The sequence below is a fragment of the Pongo pygmaeus genome, chromosome 17, assembly GCF_028885625.2.
Source record: "Pongo pygmaeus isolate AG05252 chromosome 17, NHGRI_mPonPyg2-v2.0_pri, whole genome shotgun sequence".
Taxonomy (NCBI): Eukaryota; Metazoa; Chordata; class Mammalia; order Primates; family Hominidae; genus Pongo; species Pongo pygmaeus.
In genome coordinates, this window is record NC_072390.2 from 36,054,059 (window position 1) to 36,079,610 (window position 25,552).

At 45.1% G+C, this 25,552-nt stretch overlaps 1 protein-coding gene and 1 non-coding gene across 4 annotated transcripts in view; both read right to left on the reverse strand.

The window, feature by feature from the left end:
- Positions 1-15,693, reverse strand: part of ABHD3 (abhydrolase domain containing 3, phospholipase) — a 55,809-nt gene extending 40,116 nt beyond the window's left edge. For 2 of the 3 annotated variants that reach the window (XM_054460353.2, XM_054460352.2), the window contains exons 1-3: positions 15,364-15,641; positions 14,438-14,601; positions 13,162-13,344 (exon numbers count right to left, since the gene is read on the reverse strand). In XM_054460353.2, coding sequence (XP_054316328.1) covers positions 13,162-13,344; positions 14,438-14,601; positions 15,364-15,510 — 494 coding nt within the window. In that variant the 5' untranslated portion in view covers positions 15,511-15,641. Of the gene's footprint in view, positions 1-13,161; positions 13,345-14,437; positions 14,602-15,363 lie in introns of all 3 variants that reach the window. The other variant, XM_063653463.1, reaches the window with a different exon arrangement.
- A 7,262-nt stretch (positions 15,694-22,955) lies between these two features.
- On the reverse strand, positions 22,956-23,125 carry LOC129019223 (small nucleolar RNA SNORA81). Its single transcript, XR_008495564.1, has one exon. It is a non-coding gene; the product is annotated as a small nucleolar RNA SNORA81 (small nucleolar RNA).
- Positions 23,126-25,552: the final 2,427 nt, after the last annotated feature.

Below are 25,552 nucleotides of genomic sequence, written 5' to 3' on the forward strand. Positions count from 1 at the left end.
TAGATCCTTTAGGGCCAAGCTTTCCATAGAATAATAACTATACATTCTTAAAAAAATATAAAGGCAGTAGAGAACAACAACAACAACAAAAAGCACGCAGAAACTGAATGGGAGTTGACACTAGGAAAATGAAAATCATACTGGGTGAGTTTTCAATTTTCACAGCTTCTCCTTTTTTTACCTGAGGGAAGGCAGTAGTTGGCTATTACTCAATGATAAATAAAAGTTGGGTAGAAATGCTCAGTCTCTTGGCTGGGCACAGTGCTCACACCTGTAATCTCAGCCCTTTGGGAGGCCAAGGTGGGTGGATTACCTGAGGTCAGGAGTTCGAGACCAGCCTGGCCAACATAGTGAAACACTGTCTCTACTAAAAATACAAAAATTAGCTGGGTGTGGTGGCAGGCACCTGTAATCCCAGCTACTTGGGAGGCTGAAGCAGGAGAATCGCTTGAATCCGGGAGGTGGAGGTTGCAGTGAGCCAAGATCACACCGTTGCACTCCAGACTGGGCAACAAGGGTGAAATTTGGTCTCAAAAAATAAATAAATAAGGGAAATGCTCAGTCTCACAGGCTTGAAGAACTATTAAAACAGTTTGGGGCAACAATACAAGTTGAAAAACAAGCAGAAAAAAATCTTAGAACGGATACACAGAGAAAGAGCACTAAATTCTGACTAAAAGCTGGGCCCAAATCTCTAGCTGATCCCTCATCTATACATATGTGAAACACACTACAAGCAACCCAATGAAGGCTAAAAAACTGGACAAAGATTTCAACTGCGATCTACAACAGAGGAGAAAGAGTTTGAAGTTTGAGTGCAGCCAAGTTAACTATCTAATAAAACAAACAAAAAGCAACACTCTTTGGGAAAATGTAACAGAATCCAGTCTCTACAATGGATCATTCAAACTGTCCAGAACACAACCCCAAATTGCTAGACCGTGAAGAAACAGGAAAACATGACCCACACTCAAGAGATAACCTAACTGGCCCCGAGATGGTCCAGATGTTAGAACTAGCAGATGAAGTTTTACAGCAGCTACTATAACTCAAGGACATCAAGGGTGGTGGGGTAGGGGAGCTTGTAAAGAATTAAAAAAAAATAGAAAATCTCAGCATAATAAAATTTATTAAAATGGAAATTCTAGAAAAAAATATAAAATCTGAAATAAAAAATTCACTGGATTTGCAAATTACAGCTCGAACACAGGATAAGAGGAAAAAGGTCCAAAAAAAGTAGAACCTCTGTGATTTGTGAAACAATACAGAAAAAAAAAACATACATGTAATTGTGGGCTGGGCACGGTGACTCATCCCTGTAATTATAGCACTTTGGGAGGCCGAGGCAGGCAAATCACTTGAGGTCAGGAGTTTGAAACCAGCCTGGCCAACATGGTGAAACCCCGTCTCTACTAAAAATACAAAAATCAGCCGGGCGTGGTGGCAGGTGCCTGTAATCCCAGGTACTCAGGAGGCTGAGGCAGGAGAGTCGCTTGAACCCAGGAGGCGGAGGTTGCAGTGAGTCGAGATCATGCCACTGCACTCCAGCCTGGGCGACAGAGCAAGACTGTCTCAAAAAAAAAAAAGAAAAAACAAAAAAATCCACGACAGTAACAATTACATTAAATGTAAATGAATAAGAACCTTAATCAAAAGATGGAGATTGTCAGACAGGATTTAAAAAAAGCAAGATCTGGCTGGGCGCAGTGACTCATGCCTGTAATCCCAGCACTTTGGGAGGCCGAGGCAGGTAGATCACCTGAGGTCAGGAGTTTGAGACCAGCCTGGCCAACATGGCGAAACCCCGTCTCTACTGAAAGTACAAAAATTAGCCTGGTGTGGTGGTGGGTGCCTGTAATCTCAGCTACTTGGGAGGCTGAGGCAGGAGAACTGCTGGAACCTGGGAGGCGGAGGTTGCAGTGAGCCAAGATCATGCCATTGCACTCCAGCCCAGGTCAACAACAGTGAGACTCTGTCTCAAAAAAAAAAAAAAAAAAAAAAAAAAAGAGCAAGATCTAACTACATGCTATCTACAAGCAATACACTTTAAATATAATGACATAGATACTCTGAAAGTTAAAGTGTAAATAAAGATACATCACACAAACACTCAGGAAAAAAAGAATGAAGTGGCTATGATAATATCAGGTAAAGCAAACTTCATGACCAGAGGTTAAGAAGAACATTTCATGATGATAAAAAGTTAATTCACAGGAAGACTAACAATCTTAAATGTGTATGTGTCTAACAGAGCTTCCGTATACATGAAGCAAAATTAATAGAATTAAATGGAGAAATAGAAAATCTACAACTATATTTTAAAATGCTTCTATCAATAAAAGATAAAAGTGAGCTGTAAATAGTCATTGTCAATATTAACCAAATTTAAATGTATAGAACACCACATCCAACAAGAGAATACACGTTCTTTTCAAGAAATGATACTATCTAAACATTTCCAAGCTTACTAAGGTCATAAAGGTGGTAAAACAAATGAACATAATTCATGTACCTTTTTCTAAGATGCTTCAGAAATCAAACGCAGTAATTAACGTGAGTGTATTATTCACTATTACATGCCTAACTCATGATTATCACATGGTAATGGAGAACACTGAAAGTCGATTCATAATTCAGGAACCTCATTATCTCCCGTTTCAACTCTTTCCCTATAAAATCTATTATCTGAGTAGGAAACATGACTTGTTTGCCTGTCATGTCTTGAATTTCCCTGATAAAACTGAGTCCCAGTGATATCACAGGTATACATTATCATACTCAGCAACAATCATGGGATTGGAAGAGCTATGTTTTCCCAAGCTAAGAGCCTAAGGCATCCAAGGGTATAAAATAGCAGTAAAGAAGGGTTTTCAGGAACTATCAACATTTCAAAAAGCCTCACAGAAATCATATGTTTATCTGTAATAAACCTGTACATTCCAATCTTTTCTTTTCTAAGACGGAGTTTTGCTCTTGTTGCCCAGGCTGGAATGCAATGGTGCAATCTCAGCTCACTGCAACCTCTGTCTCCCAGGTTCAAACGGTTCTTCTGCTTTAGCCTCCCAACTAACTGGGATTACAGGTGTCCGCCACCACACTCGGCTAATTTTTGTATTTTTAGTAGAGACAGGGTTTCACCATGTTGGCCAGGCTGGTCTCGAACTCCTGACCTCAGGTGATCCATCTGCCTCAGCTTCCCCAAAGTGCTGGAATTATAGGCGTAAGCCACTGCACCCGGCCCTACATTTCAATCTTAACCCTGTCACACACCAGCTAATTTTGATCAAATTACTAACTTTTGTTAGTAATTTCTGCTTTTTGTTTGGTAAAATGGGGTTTATAATATGTATCTTGAGCTGGGTATATACTAAGTAGGATAACCTATGTATAATGCCTGGCATGGGGCCTATCATGTGGCAGGCACTCAGCAAAGCTAAATTTAATTGTAACCAACCAAAGTGGCAATTCTGGTTATTTCTTGTTGATCATGAGTTCTAAGCGGCCCTATGAATTTTTTTAAAAAAGAATAGTAAGTTAATATTTAATTAATGCAGTTTATTTTTTAGGTATATTTCAAAACCAGTGGCCACAAGGGAAAAAGAGTCAAAGGTATCTTTAACGTGAGGAAGCTGAAAACGAATGATACAACCAGCATCGCTAATTCTTTCAGTGATCTTATACTATTTTATCGCAATCGTTTCCCTTCCCTGCTTTAGCTGTGATCCTAAAATTTACTCAGCTGCTTTCTGATGTTCTCATATTTCATTTCACTCATTTGATTTCTAGCTGTGTCTCTGGTATTTTTGTAGATTTTGTCAATAAACACCCAGTTGAACTGGCCCTATTTAATAAGCAAAGTGCTCTAAATTTATAGTGCTTGTAAGTAACAGTTGTTACTCCAGTGTCACAAGTCACTGCTGGAAACTGTATTACCCAAAACAGACTCAGAGACATGGATTACAGGACACTGTCGATTCCAGCGGCCACTCTGCCTTAGCAAGCAAGACATTTCCTTCCTTCTCTCTGCACTACCCTTTGGCTTGCCAGGCACACTGTTGTCTCTGGGCTCTCTTGGAATGGCATCTTCTTGGTATTAATAACAGTAAGGTGTAGGCAGTAAGTAGCTCATTTTAATCTGACCAGATTACAACAGTGGGGCTCTTTCCTAAGCCATACAATGGTTCTAATTCACTTCTTAAGGTTTCATAGCTAACACTTACAAAATGTTTGCCATAAGCCCTGTATTAGTCAACATTCTTTATACACATTACATGCAATCCACACAACCCTATGAGGTCTAGGTATTGTTACAGATGAGAAAACAGGTGCTGAGAATGACATAATTTGTCTGTGGGTAGGCAGGTAGTGTATGACAGAGCTAGGATCTGAACCCAGGCAGATCCGACTCAAGAATCCACTTAACCACCTCACTTCACTGCCCAGCACTACCTAAGCTGTAACACTCAGGTCTCTTTTTCCAAAGAAGACGGGTGCTCTGAACACAGAGTACCCTTTGAGGGCATGCCAATTCTGATAAAAAGAGCTTTGTCCCTGAAGGTTTAATTGAGGTGCCATGTTACAGTGGAACAGCTAACAATTAGTGCCCTAGAGAATGGGACCACTTGTCAGTCTCCACCATAACTTTTTCTGGAATACCAAGAAAGAAGCTAACCTCTTCATTCAGTGCTTTCTAACATGCATTACTCAATCTGGCTAGTCTCACAAATGATCAGTTAACTGCCTTATTCCCAAAAGTTTAAAAACCAAATAGTTTTAACAAAATGAGTTACTAAGAAAAAAATATTCTGGTGGTAATTTAAAATAATTTCTTATCTAAGACATTGCTTTCAGATGAGGGAAAGCGTGGTCAGAACTAACCCTTTTGTTCTGCTGTCTCGTTTACCTTAGTTCAGCCTCTCTCATCCTTCCTCCCTCAGGAAGTCTGTAGCTAGACTCCCCACCCGTCCCCCACCAAGGCACCTCTAATGCTGCAGGAAAAGCTAAATTGCATCTAGAGCTATGATAACTTCAAATGACATTTACTTGCTACTTCCTCTACATAAAATATTCTCAGGATCACATTTTTTTTTTAAACTTATTTTTATTTTTTTTGAGACTAAGTCTTGCTCTGTCACCCAGGCTGGAGTGCAGTGGCACAATCTCGGCTCACTGCAACCTCTGCCTCCTGGGTTGCAGTGAGCCCCCCGAGTAGCTGGGATTATAGGTGGGGGCCGCCATACCCAGCTAATTTTTGTATTTTTTAGTAGAGATGGGGTTTCACCATGTTGGTCAGGCTGGTCTCGAACTCTTGACCTCAAGTGATCCACCTGCCTTGGCCTCCCAAAGTGCTGGGATTACAGGCATGAGCCACTGTTCCTGGCCAGGACCACATTTAGAAGCAAATTTTAACAACTTTTAAATAATCTCCTACACTGAGTCTCTCAAGAATATAAATGATGAACAGTGACATCCTTGCTACCAGTAGGTGGGCTCTGCAACGAAGAATAAGAGATCCTAATTCTGTCAAACCATACCAAAAAATTAGTTTTTTCCTCTTACCAAAAAATTAGTTTTTTCTCTAAGTAGGAAATAAAGTAACAGGACGGTAAGAAATGTCTTAAAACACAAGTTTACAATCTTGCAAAAATCCCTCGAGTGATCCTTTTGCCCTCTTCTAACAACTGTCCTGTTTCTCTCCTTTCTCTGTCGAACTCATCGAACGTGTGATCCATTCCTGCTCTGTCTATTGAGGTCATCTACCCAGCAGTTTGGCTTCCTTCCTCATCGCTCTACTGAGATCCTCTCAGGTTTTGCTTTATTCATCCTCTTTCTCCTTTAAGTTGTATGTGACACCGCTGATCTACTCCTTCCCTCCATAAAATGACCCTTTTGGCTCTTCTGATATTTCTGAATCCCAGTACTGCCAACTCTTGACTACTCAGCGGCACGAGCTGCTAGTCACCTCCCAATATCCATCCTTCCCTTCTTCCTCAGCAACGGAACTCCCAATTTTAGTTGGTACATGGCTGTCCAAAATAAAGATATGACTTTTTTTTTTGAGATGGAGTCTCGCTCTTGTCACCCAGGCTGGAGTTGCAATGGCGCAATCTCAACTCACTGCAACCTCTGCCTCCTGGGTTCAAGCGATTCTCCTGCCTCAGCCTCCCAAGTAGCTGGGATTACAAGCACCCGCCACCATGCCCAGCTAAAGTTTTTGTATTTTTAGTAGAGACGGGGTTTCACCATGTTGGCCAGGCTGGTTTCGAACTCTCGTCCTCAAGTGATCTGCCTGCCTCGGCCTCCCAAAGTGCTGGGAATATAGGCGTGAGCCATCATGCATGGCCAAGATTTAATTTTCAAGCTTCCCTTGCAGCCAAGAGCGGGCCAATGTGATACAAGCAAAAGTGGTGTGCACAATTGCTGCGATGCATCTTTAAAGGAAGATGGTACTTTTCCTATTCTTGCTTTTTTTCTCCTTCTTGGGTGTTAGAATGCAGATGTGATGGCTACTGCTGAAGCATCCATGTTATGAAGCAACACACTAGGTTGGTGCAAAAGTAACTGGGGTTTTTGTCATTAAACATAATGGTAAATTACTTTTATTTTTACCATTATTTTTAATGGCATTAAATTTGCCATTACTTTTAATGGCAAAACCCACAATTACTTTTGCACCAACCTAAGAATAAAAGCAGCTTAGGTTCCTGACACTGACATGTGCCACACAAGCTGTGATCTACCTTCTTATATTTTTACATGAGAGAGGAATAAGTTTATATCGTCACTATTGAGTTTTTTGTCACTTACAGCCAATTCTGCTCCTTTCTGATGTACATTTCCCTGTTGCTGCACAGTCTTTGCCACTTCGACTAGACTGTATGCTCTTTGGGAATAGGTTCTGATATTGTACTTTGCAGCACCAAAATACTTATGACTGACCTAGATTTCAATGAACTTACAACTGTATAATTCTGGATGGGTCATTCTTGTTAATAGTAGTTGGGGGTGGAATACAATGGTAAATGAAGGCTCTTGGTTTTATTTTTTTTAATTTAAATTTTTTTCCCCCAAGTAATAATGGCTCTCAATTTTAAAAAGTCAAAAGATGATTCAGATTTTGTTGCAGTTACTGTTTTTCTCGTTTTTTTTTTTTTTGAGATGGAGTCTTGCTCTGTCACCCAGGCTGGAGTGCAGTGGCACGATCTCGGCTCACTGCAAGCTCTGCCTCCCGCGTTCACAACATTCTCCTGCCTCAACCTCCCAAGTAGCTGGGACCACAGGCACCCACCACCACGCCTGGCTAATTTTTTAAAAAATATTTTTAGTAGAGACAGGGTTTCACTGTGTTAGCTAGGATGGTCTCGATCTCCTGACCTCGTGATCCACCTGCCTTGGCCTCCCAAAGTGCTGGGATTACAGGCGTGAGCCACTGTGCCCGGCCTTTCTCCTTGTTTTTGTTGTAGTACTAGAAATCAATTCAGAAAACGGGAAAAGGATTTAAGAAAACAAGATATTATTCATGTACATAAAATAATACCTATTAGGCTATATTACTGGAGATTTTTTGGAATGAATGGTAAGGTTTCTAACTACTTTATCAATCATATAGGTGTAAATTGTTAGAGAGAACTACCTTTTCTCCAGCTTTCTGGTTTCCATGAAGAGGGCTTCTCTCTAAACATAATTATGGTCTTTTATTATTATTATTCATTGTTATTATTTTGGGTTTTTTTTTTTTTGGTAGAAATGGGGGGTCTCACTATGTGGTCCAGGATGGTCTCAAACTCTTGGGCTCAAGCAGTCCTCCTGCCTTAGCCTTCCAAAGTGCTGGGATTATAGGAATAAGCCACTGCACCTGGCATTCCTGGCCTCTCTTACTTTACTTACCTTCCAGGAGGTGGTAGACATAACTGATTAATAAAATTTGAAAGAATTTATCTGGCTTAGCAACTTTCTCCTCGTGGGGGCAGGAACTATCCAAAAGAGTACATACTGCAATCCACCAGTGAAGATGGACAGGTTATCTTCATGTAGGCAGGCCAAACATTCCCCATCTCATTCTATTTACCTTTTTTTTGAGCCAGAGTCTCGCTGTGTCGCCCTGGCTGGAGTGCAATGGTGCGATCTTGGATCACTGCAACCTCCACAACCCGGGTTCAAGTGATTCTTCTGCCTCAGCCTCCTGAGTAGCTGGGACTACAGGCACGTGCCACCATACCTGGCTAATCTTTGTGTTTTAGTAGAGACGGGGTGTCACCGTATTGGCCAGGCTGGTCTTGAACTCCTGACCTCGTGATCAGCCCACCTCGGACTCCCGAAGTGTTGGATTATAGGCATGAGCTACCGTGCCCAGCCTATTTATCCTCTTATTTTTCAAAAACTGAGCCAGAGTCTCACTCTGTTGCCCAGGCTGGAGTGCAGTGGCGTGATCTTGGCTCACTGCAACCTCCACCTCCCGAGTTCAAGCGATTCTCCTGCCTCAGCCTCCCAAGGAGCTGGAATTACAGGCACTTGCCATGATGCCCGGCTAATTTTTTGTATTTTTAGTAGAAACAAGGTTTCGCCATGTTGGCCAGGCTGGTCTCAAACTCCTGACCTCAAGTGATCCAGCCGCCTCGGCCTCCCAAGGTGCTGGGATTACAGGCCTGAGCCACAATGCCTAGCCTCATTCTGTTTACCTTTGACTTACATAGTAAAGCGTTTGCTCACAATTATCTTAAACAAACTTAAGCCTAGTTTCCATCCCATCCTTCCTGAATTTTGAATTAGTGCACCTTAACAGAAAAGTACTTCGTTAGTTTTCAGGTAGAGGGAAAAAAACAATGGTTTAACATCAACAATAAACCATTATGTCTCCTTTGACCATATGCTGGGAGTTAGGTTCTAATATCTAAATCATATCTTACCAGTAAATCATTGACAGTTCCCTGGTGACCTGACATAATTCATGACTCTCCTTAAACCTTCAACCTTTACACAAGATAGTAACTGGGACAGGATGGCAAATGCACCCTGTGCTTCAGGGATGTTCATACTGAAGGTACTGAAACTCTCATTTATAGCAGACATGGTTAACATCTATGTACTCCCACAAGGAAACTACATGTTTCTCTATCCCAAGAGGTAGATTTGCTTGTACTCGTTCTTTTGAATTATAAAACATTTTCTTTTCTTTTTTTTTTTTTTTTTTTGAGATGGAGTTTTGCTCTGTCGCCCAGCCTGGAGTGCAATGGTGCGATCTCAGCTCACTGCAACCTCCGCCTCCCGGGTTGAAGCAATTCTCCTGCCTCAGCCTCCCAAGTTGCTGGGATTACAGGCCCCTGCCACCAGGTCCAGCTAATTTTTTGTAGTTTTAGTAGAGACGGGGTTTCACCATGTTGGCCAGGCTGGTCTCGAACTGACCTGAGGGGATCTGCCCACGTCGGCCTCCCAAAGTGCTGGGATTACAGGCTTGATCCACTGCGCCCGGCCTATAAAACATTTTCTACCCTGGCCAGGGAATAGAAGATGAGGGAAGGAAGACATAAACATTTTCTTTTTTTTCTTTTTTTAAGACAGAGTCTTGCTCTGTCACCCAAGCTGGAGTACAGTAGCTCATTGCAACCTCCGTCTCCCGGGTTCAACCATCTTGGTCCACTGCAACCTCTGCCTCCCAAGTAGCTGGGATTACAGGTGTCCACCACCACACCCAGCTAATTTTTCTCTGTAATTTTAGTGGAGATGGGGTTTCGCCATGCGGGCCAGGCTGGTCTTGAACTCCTGACCTCAGGTGATCCACCGCCTTGGCCCCCCAGACTGCTGGGATTACAGGCATCAGCCACTGTGCCTGGCTGACATAAACATTTTCTAAAGACCCACTTTGTGCAGGACACCCAACCAAGTACTTTATGCTTATTTTTTTTGAGATGGAGCCTTGCTTTGTCTCCTAGGCTGGAGTGTAGTGGCATGATCTCAGCTCACTGCAACCTCCGCTACCCAAGTTCAAGCGATTCTTGTGTCTTAGATTCCTGAGTAGCTGGGATTACAGGCGCACGCCACTATGCCTGGTTAATGGGGTTTCGCCATGTTGACCAGGCTGGTTTTGAACTCCTAACCTCAAGTGATCCACCCACCTCAGCCTCGCAAAGTGTTGGGATTACAGGCATGGGGCACCACACCCGGCCTACTTCACACATTCTAACTAAACCCTGTGAAGTAGGTGAGAACACTGTGATGAAGGAAGTTAAATTAACTGCCCTGGGTCCCTTAGAAAGTGGCAGTTCCAACATTTGAATCCAGCTTGATTCCAAAGCCCAAGCACAGTCCTTCATATTACACAGCTTTTCACAAACCCTGTTTTCCGCTAGATCCCATGCTACAGTACCAATGACTTAGATCATTTTGGTACCTAAAGACTCAACTCAGCCTTGCGCCAAACTTCCAGATCTATTTTTATTCTTAGTGGTCTTTAAAACTACCTGGCTTTCTGTGGTAGGTTGCAAAAATATTTTGAAGCTCTTCCTATCAAGAGGCAGAGTCTATTTCCCTACACTTTGACTCTGGGCTGATCATGTGACTTGCTTTGACCAGTAGCACTGTGGGAGTTCTCAGCCTGGGCCTCAAGAGGCCCTGCAGCTTCTGCTTTTGTAATCTTTTTTTTTTTTTTTTTTTTTTGAGATAGAGTTTCGCTCTTGTTGCCCAGGCTGGAGTGCAATTGCGCAATCTTGGCTCACTGCAACCTCCGCCTCCTGGGTTCAAGCGATTCTCCCTCAGTCTCCTGAGTAGCTGGGATTACAGGTACGTGCCACCATGCCTGGCTAATTTTTGTATTTTTAGTACAGATGGGGTTTCACTATGTTGGCCAGGCTAGTCTCGAACTCCTGACCTTGTGATCAGCATGCCTCAGCCTGCGGATGAGTGCCGGGATTACAGGCGTGAGCCACTGCGCCCAGTGAAAATCTGGCAACCTTTATAAGCAATGGACAAACGGTATGTGCACTGGCAACTCTAGAGCTTATAAGACTCAGTCCTTGAGTTTCAACCACATTGTTTTTATTTTTTTTTTATTTTTTTGAGACGGAGTCTCGCTCTGTCGCCCAGGCTGGAGTGCAGTGGCGCGATCTTGGCTCACTGCAACCTCTGCCTCCCAGGTTCAAGCAATTCTCCCGCCTCGGACTCCCGAGTAACTGGGATTACAGGCATGCGCCACCACACCTGTCTAATTTTTTTGTATTTTTAGTAGAAACAGGGTTTCACCATGTTGGTCAGGCTGGTCTCAAACTCCTGACCTTGTGATCCGCCTGCCTCGGCCTCCCAAAGTGTTGGGATTACAGGCGTGAGCCACTGTACCTGGCCCCAATTTTTTTATTTTTATTTTTTTTGAGACGGAGTTTTGCTCTTATTGCCCAGGCTGGAGTGCAATGGCACAATCTTGGCTCACTGCACCCTCTGCCTCCCAGGTTCAAGCAATTCTCCTGCCTCAGCCTCCTGAGTAGCTGGGATTACAGGTGCCTGCCATCACACCTGGCTAATTTTTGTATTTTTAGTAGAAACGGGGTTTCACCATGTTGGCCAAATTGGTCTTGAACTCCTGACCTCAAGTGATCCACCCGCCTCGGCCTCCCAAAGTGCTATTATTACAGGTGTGAGCCACTGCACCTGACCCACATTGTTTTTAAAAGCAGTTCTAAGTCTTGAGAGAGAGCTCAGGCCAAATCTAGAAGCAGTAATTTAAATATGTACAAAAGGCTTTATGATCTTCTGTACTTTCTGAGCATGACTAAGTTTTAGCCAAAAAAAAAAAAAAAAAAAAAGGAACCAGGCTGGGAGCATTGACTCACGCCTGTAAGAGACTGCAGTGAACCAGTGAACCATGATCATGCCACTGCGCTCCATGCTAGGCAACAGAGCCAGATTCGGTCTCAAAAAAAAAAAAAAAAGGAACCAAGCCTCACATCTAACTGTATGGTGCTTAAACATGGAATAATGATGAATTCCTGCTACTGCCAAGCAAATTTCTTGAATATAATTCTTGAACATCACATCATAGTTCTTGAGAGAATGTTACTTCATGGACAAAATAGGCTATTATTTATAAAAGATCAGAATTAACTTGTTAAAATTGAGTTAGCTATCATGGAATTTTCCCCTTTACATCAAACATCAAAATGTTCTTCCTTTCCTTTTTTTTTTTTTTTTTTTGCCCAAGGTGTCACTCTGTCATCCAGGCTGGAGTCCAGTGGCACGATCATGGTTCACTATAGTCTCTACTCCCTGGGCTCAATTGATCGTCCTACCTCAGCCTTGTCAGTAGCTGGAACTATAGGTGCATGCCACCATGCCCGGCTAATTTTTGTAGACTAGGTCTCACCATGTTGCCCAGGCTGGTCTCGAACTCCTGGGCTCAAGCAATCCACTGGCTTTACACCTTCCAAAGTGCTGGGATTACAGGCATGAGCCACTGTGACCAGCCTAAAATTATTTTTTTAACGTAAACTTACCATCAGCTTTTCACACAAGTGTTTCAAGTTTAACAAAAGATACAACTCTACTTTAAATACAACTCACAGAGTGTTCCAGCTCAGAGTATTAAGCTCCAGTTCCAGAGTATTAAGCTCAGTGGTGACTGAGCTTAATAATGGTTACTCAGAAAAGCTGTGGCATCATCAACTGGAGACTAGCCAAGTGCACCTGCAAACTCAGGTGGTCAGAAGAGGCAGAGATCACCGTTGATAAATAGGGACGACCTACAAGCCGATTCTGAATATTTTTTGCACTTGGGAGCTGAGCCACGGTGACCAGATTAGTGAATCCAGGCCCCAGAATGTGCCATGACGGCCACTGTGTACCCTCTCAGGGGTTTGTAATTGCTGTTCTCCCTGCATAACACTCTCTCCATTGGGGTGGGGATGAGGGGAAGGGCTCAGTCAATGCTCAGATGACTCTAATTTCATTCATTAATTCAGCCTAAATCTGCAGGGTGTCTACTATGCTAAGTGACATTTCCTGTGAGATGATTCAGTTATGCATCTTCCGGAAAAAAAGAATGCAGAGAAAAATAATAATTTAAGGGACTGCTTTTCTATGCAAGAAGTACTAAGTATTTCTGAAACAAACATGTAGATGTATTTGTACTTCATTTGGAATGGATCAAGTGGAAAAAAAGAAATCTTTTACTGGTACCTGTATCCTAATTCTTCACTAAGATGGATCATATGAAGGATATATGACTCCTTGCTTGTTCCAGTGAGGCCAGGCAACAATAAGATAGTAGGTCTGGTGCTGGCATCCATATAACACGTACTGTTATCATTATCGAACCAGTCCAGTGAAATCTGTCCTCCATCTGCAGTTTTAATAAGTTCACTGAAAGGAATAATTCAGAAGACATTACTATTTACATGTTTTAAGTCATGTCTTAATTTTCTGTTTTAATTCTAAACACATGACATTATTTGGTCATCGAAAAATAACATTTTTCCAGCATTCACGAACACACACCCATATCTCGATCTACATATCATTTTCTTTCATTAGAAGCATTTTATGAAGATTAGTACCATCAAGTATTTCCAATAGCCTCCGTACAAGGTCGTATATAAAAATGAACTGCTAATTATTAAGATAAATGAGTACTTACTCATTACTCTAAAACACCCAGCATTTAACCCTTGTTTGATTGAGGTCACTCAACTAACGCGACAGGGAAGTCTGAATAAGTAAAATGCTGATCTAATCTCTGACCACTGCTCTAGATCTTTGGACTCAATAATGCAGTCTCCTTGTATAGTATACTTCAAGATTTTCTTCTGAAATAATTTAAAGTATTTCTCACTAGTATTTATGAACTTACAGAATTTTCCCAAACAGTGCAAGTTCCAGGCAACAAAATAAACTCCAGAAGGCCAGATGACTAAGGGAAATTAATAACCGGCACCATTTAAATCTGGTTCCTGATAAATCCTGGACCGTATCTTTAACACATCAAGAGCTATTACCATCAAGATCCCATTTGTCTGTCAATAGGAAGTCATTTTACACCAATAAATCGCCCAAAACCCAAATTAAGTGGCATCCTTCTCACCCCACCCCCACCCCCAGTATCTGCTACATACCAATCAATGAATGCAGATCATCAAAAGATCTGGGTCTTTCTGACAGATGTATGAAAAACTGCGAGGCAGTAATCCCCAAACACTTCTCTCATCCTAAACATAAACCATTTACATCAGGTTGGCGGTTAGGGCGGGGGCCAGGAGGCAAATACCTGCAGCTGGGGTATTTTCCTGCAGCTGGGGATGGAGCCGGGGACATACCTTCCATTTTAATTCCCTCTTTCTGTTCTACATACTTCCTAAAGCAGAGATTCTATTAACTAAGAACTGGGAATAAGCAAGCAAACAAACAAACAAAAAAACTGTGATTTTGCAGAAATGACTGAAAACGGAAATTCACTTACTTCCTGTACTGCACCGGGGGCTTCGAAGTGATGAAAGGTCTAAGCAGGGTCTGTCCTCGACCCTCCCAGCACCAGACCGTCGGGTAGTACGTTTCTGTAACCACCGGACAGTGGTCTTGAAGGAAGCGGCTGAAACTCTCACCCCCCGTCACTAACTGGGGTTTCTGAAGGGAAAAGCAGTATCAGAGAAGGGCCCAGAGCAAAGTTTCTGCCAACCGTAAACCAGAAACCGGCAGACTTGTCTCTCGCGCGCGCGCTCCCTCCGATTACATCTCTTTCTGGAGGGCTGACGCAAAAAATTTACAGTCACAGAGGACTGAAACGGGGGTTTCGCCAATGCCACGAGGGGAAGGCTAGAATCGCGATAAGGGAGTTTGTTTGTTTGTTTGTTTTTACCTCCGCCTCCCGGGTTCAGGGGATTCTCCTGCCTCAGCCTCCCGAGTAGCTGGGATTGCAGGCGTCCGCCACCACGCCCGGCTAATTTTTTGTAATTTTAACGAGGTTTCACCATTTTGGTCAGGCTGGTCTCCAACTCTTGACCTCAGGTGATCCACCCGCCTCGGGCTCCCAAAGTGCTGAGATTACAGGCGTGACCAACCATGCCCTGCCGGGAGTCATTTTCAAAAGCGCCACGGCGTTCCCGAGTGCGCCGCCGGCTTCGCGATCGGTGACCGGGCAGCGCCGCAGCGCTGAGGTCAGCAGGGTTCAGGCTGCGCTCCGAGGACCACCCCGCCGGGACCCCCAGGGGGCGGGCGAACGGGCGGGGGCTGTTGGCTTTCCCGCGCGCGCTGGGGGCGGCCGCTCGGGAGCAGCTCGCCGCCTGTCCCCGGGGCTGCCGACCGCCCCTGGGAGCGCAGCCTCGCGCCGCGCCCGCTACCCTCGCTCCCGGCCCAGCAGCCCGCGGCCCTGCGCCACCCCCGGCTCACCTTGGCAATGCTGCTCAGGTAGTAGCAGGCATAAGCGACACTGAAGCCCAGGATCAGGGATAAGCCCACCCCCGAGCCGAAGAACCCCACCCGGACTTGGTGTTCCAGGTAGAGGGAGAGCTCCCGGGACAACATCCGCAGATCCATGGCCAGGCACTGCCTGGCCCCCGGAGCGCCGCGCGCGGGTCCTGCAGCGGGAGGAGAGCCGGCCGGCGAGCGGGCGAGAGCGGACGCGGAGCCGCTGCTTACCCCGGACTACAGCGTCTCCTGCCTGGCGGAGCGTGGCTTCCGACAACGGGCGGGGCGGAGCGGCCCAGGGAGGCGTAGCCCGAGGCTCCGACCGCCGCCAGCTCCGCCCCGGCTTCCTGGAGCCGCCCCCACTGCCAGCCACTCAGGAACCTTCCAGAAGAGCGGTTCCAAGACCGGCCGCCGGGAGGGCGGGCGGACCGGGTTCTCCCAGCGAGGTCGTAGTGGGCGACGGGGATCCCCAAGGGTGGGCGGAGAGCTGACGGGTCGGCAGCGCTGGTTAAGGCCCCGCACCTGCTGCCCCAGTGACCTTGAACGATTCCGCTCTGCGGCGGGTGTCCCTAAACTAGCGATTTAGGGTGTCAGGTAAGTATGCCTTGCATTCAAGGCTTTGGGGAGTTAATGCCAAAGATATGTTAGCAAGTAAGAATCCCACATCCTCTAGACATTTGCGTTGGTCCTCAAGACTATGGAAAGAGAAAAAATATTCTATGAGCATTGAACAGTGAGGACATCATACTCGACTCTGAATCACTCTGTGAATCTTTTTAGTTGCTAAGTGTCACTTAAATGAAAAGTGGTCTCTGAAAATAAATGAAAATGTCAGGAATAGCAACCGGGATTCAATTGTTAAAAGCCTATTTGTGGTTCATTAATGCTTTGAATTTAGAGACTTATGGAAATTCACACCGATTACCTAATGTACAGACAAGAAACCATTTATGAAGTAGGGTCTCCTAGGCTTATTTATGGCAATATGATAAATCAGGATACTTATGGGTATCTGAAATGGTTAGAAGATTTAATAGCCTATGCTTATTGTTATGAACTCCTCCCTCAGAGAGGTAGGAAGAATGGCAAGACTTAGACAAAAGAAGGGAAAGTCCTGTCTAGATTATGAAAAATGTCACAGGATTGTAAATTAATGATGTAATTTAGATGGCGACGTGAGACGGGCCAGAAGTGAGCAATTTATTTGGCTTCGATTTGGTCATTTCAACTTGGTGGTTGGCTGCAGCACCCAAAATAATTCAATTACCTTTACTGAGCCTGTTTTTTTTCTTGTTTTAATAATCTGTAGTGTAACAATTTCTACTTTATAGAGTTCCCGAGAGGACAAAATAGTGTATGTACTGGACTCCCCGTGAGCAGAAGTAATTTTCACGCTCTGGCTCTCACACCTGAGCACACACAGCAAACGTGAATGCATATGCTGGTTGCCATACTTGAAACTTCATAGCATTCTTCATAACCCCTGCACCAGCCTTCTGCACTACCTACCAATAAATGCATGCATATTTCAGTTTAAGTTTGTTCTGTCTTTTGTTTTTTGTTTTTTTTTTTGAGACAGAGTTTTGCTATTGTTGCCCAGGCTGGAGTGCAATGGCGAGATCTCGGCTCACTGCAACTTCCACCTCCCGGGTTCAAGCGATTCTCTTGCCTCAGCCTCCCGAGTAGCTGGGATTACAGGCATGCCCCACCACGCCCAGCTAATCTTGTATTTTTAGTAGAGACAGGGTTTCACCATGTTGACCAGGCTGGTCTCGAACTCCTGATCCAACCGCCTTGGCCTCCCAAAGTGCTGGTGAGAGGTGACAACGTGCTAGCAGCCCTCGCTCGCTCTCGGCACCTCCTCAGGCCATGGCATTCATTCTGGCCGCGTTTGAGGAGCCCTTCAGCCCGCCGCTGCACTGTGGGGGCCCTTCTCTGGGCTGGCTGAGGCTGGAGCCAGCTCCCTCTGCTTGCAGGGAGGTGTGGAGAGAGAGGCGCCGGCGGGAACCGGGGCTGCTGTGCGAGGCGATCGCTGGCCAGCGCGAGTTCTCGGTGGGTGTGGGCTGGGCGGGCCCTGCACTCGGAGCGCCGGCCGGCACCGCGGGCTCTGGCCAGTGAGGGGCTTAACACCCAGGCCAGCAGCTGCGGAGGGTGCCCAGGGTCCACCAGCAGTGCCAGCCCGCCAGCGCTGCACTCGAATTCTTGCTGGGCCTCAGCTGCCTCCCCACGGGGCAGGGCTCATGACCTGCAGCCCGCCATGCCTGAGCCGCACCTCCTGCCCCACCGTGGGCTTCTTCCGGGCAGAGCCTCCCCCACGAGCGCTGCCCCCTGCTCTGCCGCGCCAGGTTCCATCGCCAGGTTCCAAGGGCTGAGGAGTGTGGGGCTGAGGGGCAGGACTGGCTGGTGGCTGCGGCCCTGGTATGGGATCCACTAGGTGAAGCCAGCTGGGCTCCTGAGTCTAGTGGGGACTTGGAGAACCTTTATGTCTAGCTAAGAGATTGTAAATACACCAAGGAGCACTCTGTGTCTAGCTCAAGGTTTGTAAATGCACCAATCAGCACTCTGTATCTAGCTAATCTGGTGGGGACTTGGAGAATCTTTATGTCTAGCTAAGGGATTGTAAATACACCAGTCAGCACTCTGTGTCTAGCTCAAAGTTTGTAAATACACCAATCAGCACTCTGTATCTAGCTAATCTGGTGGGGACTTGGAGAATCTTTATGTCTAGCTAAGGGATTGTAAATACACCAGTCAGCACTCTGTGTCTAGCTCAAGGTTTGTAAATATACCAATCAACACCCTGTGTCTAGCTCAAAGTTTGTAAATGCACCAATCAGTGCTCTGTGGGGACTTGGAGAACTTTTGTGTCCAGTTCAGGGATTGTAAATGTACCAATCACCACCCTGTCAAAACGGACCAATCAGCTCTCTGTAAAACAGACCAGTCAGCTTTCTGTAAAATGGGCCAATCAGCAGGATGTGGGTGGGGCCAGATAAGGGAATAAAAGCAGGCTGTCCAGCCAGCAGTGGCAACCCGCTGGGGTCCCCTTGCCGGTGATGGAAGCTTTGTTCTTTTGCTCTTTGCAATAAGTCTTGCTGCTCACTCTTTGGGTCTGCCCTGCCTTTATGAGCTGTAACACTCACTGTGAAGGTCTGCAGCTTCACTCCTGAGCCAGCGAGACTACAAACCCACCAGAAGGAAGAAACTCTGAACACATCCGAACATCAGAAGGAACCAACTCCGGACACGCCGCTTTTAAGAACTGTAACACTCACCGCGAGGGTCCGCAGCTTCATTCTTGAAGTCAGTGAGACCAAGAACCCACCAATTCCGGACACACTGGGATTACAGGCAGGAGCCACTGTGCCTGGCCAAATTTAAGTTTAAAGTGAAAATATCATCAAATAAAATGTTTGTCTGAGCTTGGGCACTATAACAAAATACCTTAGTCTAGGTGACTTATACATTTATTTCTCACTGTTCTGGAGGCTGAAAGTCTGAGATCAGGGTGCTGATGTGGTTGGGTTTTGGTGAGGGCCCTTTTTTGCCTTGCGGATGGCTTCTCTTTTGCTGTGTCTGCCCACGGTGGAGAAAGGAAGCTCTGATGTCTCTTCCTCTTCTTTTACAGGCACCAATTCCATCATAGGGACCCTGTCCTCATGATCTCACCTAAACCTAACTACTTCCTAAAGGCCGTGCCTCCTAATACCATCACCTTGAGGGGCTAGGGCTCCAACATATGAAGGTGGAGGTGGGGGATACAAACATTGATTCCTATAATATTTTATAGCCATCATGGTGTGTAGAAAATATACTGACCTAGGAGTAAAAAACAGCTCTGAACTTATCCACCAAACTTAGGCAAATCATTTACTCTTTGGGGGCCTCAGTTCCTTGTCTGTAAAATGAAATGATTGAGTTGGAGGTTGTCCAAGTTTATTTCCTGTTAGAAAAACATTCGCCATCTTTCTTTAGAACTACTATTTTGGCTGGGCGCAGTGGCTCACGCCTGTAATCCCAGCACTTTGGGAGGCCGATGCAGTTGAATCACTTGAGGTCAGGAGTTCAAGACCAGCCTGACCAACATGGTGAAACCGCATCTCTACTAAAAATACAAGAAAATTAGCTGGGCATGGTGGTGGGTGCTTGTAATCCTAGCTACTCGGGAGGCCGAGACAGGAGAATTGCTTGAACCCAGGAAGGCGGAGGTTCCAGTGAGCCAAGAGCGTGCCACTGCACTCCAGCCTGGGCGACAGAGGGAAACTCTGTCTCAAAAAAAACAAAAAACCAAGTAACTGTTATTCCCAATTTATACATGAGGAAATGAGAGCTCAGAAAGTTTAATTCATTCATTCAATCAGTTTCTTCTTGGGTGATTACAGGGCACTGAGGATCCAATCATAATAATACTTAGAGTCTAGTGTGGCAACAGAGGAGTAAGCAGTTACATTACAAAAAGTGTGGTGTCTGGGGATGGTTCCAGATGCAGCAGGTACACAGGGTTCTTAGTAGCAAACAGCAAAAGTCAATTTGGGCTTACCACATGCAGAAAGGAAATTTATTACAATGGTATTTGATAGCTGATGAAACTCCAGAAGGGCCAGAGAACAAGGCTTAGAAGTTGGGAACAATGCCTTTAAAAGTCATGGCGAGGCCGGGCGCGGTGGCTCACGCCTGTAATCCCAGCACTTTGGGAGGCCGAGGCAGGCGGATCACGAGGTCAGGAGATCGAGACCATCCTGGCTAACACGGTGAAACCCCGTCTCTGCTAAAAATACAAAAAAAATTAGCCGGGCGCAGTGGCGGATGCCTGTGGTCTCAGCTACTTGGGAGGCTGAGGCAGGAGAATGGCCTGAACCCGGAAGGTGGAGCTTGCAGTGAGCCCAGATAGCGCCACTGCACTCCGGCCTGGGCGAAAGAGCGAGACTCTGTCTCAAAAAAAAAAAAAAAGTCATGGTGCTGGTCCTGTGATGACAATACTCCTGCTCTCTCTGGGCTACACTCCATGGTTTTTGGCATCCAGACCAGCTACACTGGGCATGAGGCTGTGTTCTAAATCCCTGACACTGTTGCCTCTGGAAACAGGGTGTTACCACCTCTGCCCCCTCACTACAATGGATTATCCCTGCTTCTTAATTTCACTGTATCCTTATTTATTCAAAGTCTGTTGTGAGTGGAACTGACTGGTGCAGTCTAGGTTGTATCTCACCTTCCTCCCAACTGTGGAGGTAGGAAAACAAATATCTGGCATTTTCAGTGTCTGTTGTGGGGGGGCATGCACGCTGCTTCATTTGGTGAAGAATCCCCAAACACAGATGAAGGTTCAGATGCTGGACAGTCAAAAAGAATGCAAATGTTTACCTCAAGCGTGTAATGGAGCAACTTAGCCACATCCAACAGCCTAGGGAAGATCAGAAAAGACTTTCTGAGAGAGATGTGAGCAAAGACCTAGATAAGAAGAGATGAAGGTGAAGAGTTTGTATAGGACGATTGAACTGCATGTGCAAGGGTCTGAAGATAGAAGCAAATATCAAGTGAAATAAGTTTCCATAGCAAATGAGTGGGGTTTGAACCAAAGACTGGGTGGTTCCAAAACCCGTTTTGGGAATTACAATGCTACATTACAAAATATTACCTTTGTGATGAAGAAACAAAGAAAATGAAATCATTGCTTCAAAAATTTTTAAGACACTTGCTTAGAATATGCTTATGTTTTTAATTTTTGTAAACTAATGAAATTCTTTTTTTTTTTTTTTTTTTTTTTTTGAGATGCAACCTCTCTGTGTCGCCCAGGCTGGAGTGCACTGGTGTGGTCTTGGCATACTGCAACCTCCGCCTTAGCCTCCCAAGTTAACTGGGATTACAGGCGTGCACCATCACGCCCAGCTAATTTTTGTATTTTTAGTAGAGACGGTTTCACCATATTGGCCAGGCTGGTCTAGAAATCCTGACCTCAAGTGATCCGCCCACCTGAGCCTTCCGGAGTTCTAGGATTACAGGCGTGAGCCACTGCACCTGGCCTTGAAATACTTTATTGGATAAATACAATACTAAACAAAATTCATTCAAATACTTTCCCCAAAAAATCCATTTTTGCCCAGGTGCAATAGCTCGCACCTCTGATCCCAGCACTTTGGGAAGCCAAGTCGGGAGCATTGCTTTAGTCCAGGAGTTTGAGACCAGCCTGGGCAATATAGTGAGACCTTATTTCTACAAAAAATGTAAAAATTAGCCAGGTGTGGTAGTGCATGCCTGTAGTCCCAGCTACTTGGGAGGCTAAGGTGGGAGGATCGTTTGAGCCCAGGAGTTCAAGACTGCAGTGAGGGGTATTCACACCACTGCACTCCAGCCTGGGTGACAGAGTGAGACCCTGTCTCAAATATATAAAGCCTTTCTATTCAGGCCAATGACAAACACACAAAAAATAGATATGCTAGTTTAACATAATTGGCTGATTTTTTTTTTTTTTTTTTTGAGACAGAGTCTCTGTCGCCAGGCTAGAGTGCAGTGGCGTGATCTTGGCTCACTGCAACCTCTGCCTACCTGGTTCAAGCGATTCTCCTGCCTCAGCCTCCCAAGTGGCTGGGATTACAGGCAAGTGCCACCATACCCAGCTAATTTTTGTATTTTTAGTAGAGACAAGGTTTCACCATGTTGGCCAGGCTGGTCTTGAACTCCTGACCTCAGGGGATCCACCTGCCTCGGCCTCCCAAAGTGCTGAGATTACAGGCGTGAGCCACTGCACTCGGCCTAATTGGCTGATTTTATACAGCACTTACATCTTTTAGTCCACAAGTATATTATTAAATGATAGAGAATACCTAATAACTGCCATTTCTACAGAACTAGGAAATAAATTTCTAAGAAAGAAAGATTTTCCAGACCCCACCTTTTATTTATTTATTTATTTTTATTTTTATTTTTTGAAATGGAGTCTCACTCTGTCACAAAGGCTGGAACGCAGTAGTGCAATCTTGGCTCACTGCAACCTTTGTCTCCTGGGTTCAAGCAATTCTCCTGTCTCAGTCTTCTGAGTAGTTGGGATTACAGGTGCCTGCCACCATGCCCGGCCAATCTTTTTGCATTTTTAGTAGAGATGAGTTTCACCATGTTGGCCAGGCTGGTCTTGAACTCCTGACCTCAAATCATGCGCCCACCTTGACCTCCCAAAGTGCTGGGATTACAGACATGAGCCACTGCGCCCAGCCAGACCCTATCTTTTATACCCACCCCAGCAATCTAACTCTAAAGAGGATAAAGCCAATGACTTTCCTCACAAGAGCTCACGACTTGTGTCAGTTTGGTGTCATAATCTTTCTTTCTTTCTTTTTCTTTTTTGACAAGGTCTTGCTCTGTCACTCAGGCTACCACGCCATGGTGTGATTACGGCTTACTGCAGCCTCGACCTCCCAGGCTCAAGTGATCCTCCTGCCTCAGCCTCCCAAGTAGCTGGGACCACAGGCCCATGCTACCATGTCTGGCTAAGTTTTTTCTTTTTTGTAGAGACTGGGTCTCTCTGTGTTGCCCAGGCTGATCTTGAACTCCTGGGCTCAAGCAGTCCTCCTGCCTTGCCCTCCCAAAGTGCTGGGATTACAGGTGTGAGCCACTGCGCCTGGCATCACCCTAGTCTTTATAATCCAATGCTATTATGTTTATTCTTCTGTGTACTCTGCTAGCATTATCACAAAAAACAAGATATGGTCCTAGTTTCTGCGATTTTAGCACAGTGCTTATACAGGAAGTTGTTTCTTTTTAAAAATCCTGATCAAGTCTGTACCTGAAGCAACAGACCTAAAGCAGCACAGTTGACCTTTATAGGTTGGTATAAAATGCTCATGAAGCTCTTTGTCATTTTTTTTCTAACTCTATTTGTATTTCAAAGGAGAAATCAGAATTGCGTAGAGAATGTGTGGTAGGCAGACTCTAAGGAGACTCCCAGTGATGTCTGCCTCTTGGTTCCCTTCTCCTGGAGTGTATATAGGACCTGTGATTCATTTCCAACCAATACAGTAGAGATAGCAAAGGTAATGGGATGTTAACAGTCCTGTGATTACACTGTGTTATATAAGACTCCTTAGCAGACTGGAGCTAGACTGTCCTTTCAGCCTTGAGGAAGCAGCCATGTGAACTGCCCTGGAGAAAGCCACATAGCAGCGAACTGTAGGCAGCCTCTGGGATCTATGGGTGGCCTCCATCAGACAACTGCAAAACACTGGTGACCTGAGTCCTGCAACTGCAAGGAAATGAATTCTGCCAACAACCTGAATGAGTGTGGAAGGAGATTCTTTCCCAGTCAAATCTCCAGATGAAAATATAGCATGGTCAACATTTTAACTTCAGCCTTGTGAGCCCCTGATTAGAGGACCCAGTTAAGTTGTACCTGGACCTGTGACCCATGGGAACTGCTAGATAAGAAATGTGTTGTTTGAAGCTGCTGTTTGTGGTAATTTGTTATGCAGCAATAGAAACCTAATAGAGAATATAAAAGGGTCCTACAAAATCATTTAAAGATTAATAAATATTAATGGCTCATTTTTTTGCCCACCAATGTATCTATTATAGGAATATTTTATATTTATTATTATTATTTTTTGAGATAGGGTCTTGCTCTGTCACCCAGACTGGGGTGCAATGGTGTGAACACCTCTTACTGCAGCCTTGAATCAGTCTTGGGGTCAAGCAATCCTCCCCACTCAGCCTCCTGAGTAGCTGGGAGTACAGGTGTGCATTACCACACCCAACTTATTTTTTTGTTTTTGTTTTTGTTTTCATAGAGACAGGGTCTCGCTATGTTGCCCTGACTGGTCTTGAACTCCCGGCCTCAAGCAGTCCCCCCATCTCAGACTCCCAAAGTGCTGAGATTACAAGCCTGAGCCACCAAGCCCATCTGGAATATGTTTAATAAATTAAAGATCTCTGGGCAAGGCGTGGTGGCTCACGCCTGTAATCCCAGCACTTTGGGAGGCTGAGGCGGGCAGATCATGAGGTCAGGAGATTGAGACCATCCTGGCTAACATGGTGAAACCCCGTCTCTACTAAAAATACAAAATATTAGCCAGGTGTGGTGACAGGCACCTGTGGTTCCAGCTACTCGGGAGGCTGAGGCAGGAGAATGGCGTGAACCCGGGAGGTAGAGCTTGCAGTGAGCCAAGATTGCGCCACTGCACTCCAGTCTGGGCGACAGAGCAAGACTCTGTCTCAAAAAAAATTAATAAATAAATTAAAGATTTCTGGCTGGGCACGGTGGCTCATGCCTGTAATCCCAGCACGTTGGGAGGCCGAAGAGGGTGGATCACGAGGTCAGTAGTTCGAGACCAGCCTGGCCAACATGGTGAAACCCCATCTCTACTAAAAATACAAAAATTAGCCAGGACTGGCGGCGGGTGCCTGTAATCCCAGCTACTTGGGAGGCTGAGGCAGGAGAATCGCTTGAACCCAGGAGGCTGAGGTTGCAGTGAGCCGAGACCATGCCATTGCACTCCAGCCTGGGTGACAGAGCAAGACTCTGTCTCAAAAAAAATGAATAAATAAATAAAGTAAAATAAAAAATAAATAAATTAAAGATTTCAGCTCTTTCAATCAATATTCAACATTAAGAAATCCATTAAGAGATTTTTTTCTTCATACCTCTCTTTTTTTTTTAAATTGCCACAATGTACATTAGTTTTTTAAGAGTAAAAAGTGATTTTTTTAGAACATACAACTAATTGTAAAGGCATAAATCACACGAAAATATATATAGCTAAAAGTAAGAAAGGCCAAAACCTTTTTTTTTCTTTGAGACGGAGTCTCACTGTCACCTAGGCTGGAGTGCAATGGTGTGATCTCGGTTCACTGCAACCTCCACCTCCCAGGTTCAAGCAGTTCTCTGCCTCACCCTCCCGAGTAGCTGGGATTACAGGCACCCGCCACCATGCCCAGCTAATTTTTGTATTTTTAGTAGAGATGGGGTTTCACCATCTTGGCCAGGCTGGTCTTGAACTCCTGATCCCAGATGATCCACCTGCCTCAGCCTCCCAAAGTGCTGGGATTACAGACATGAGCCACCGTGCCCGGCCAGTAAGGCCAAAACATTCTAAGATGTAATGGAAGACAAGTTTTGTTGTTGTTTTTAGTAATTTCAACTTTTATTTTAGATTCACAGGGTACTTATGTAGGTTTGTTACATGAG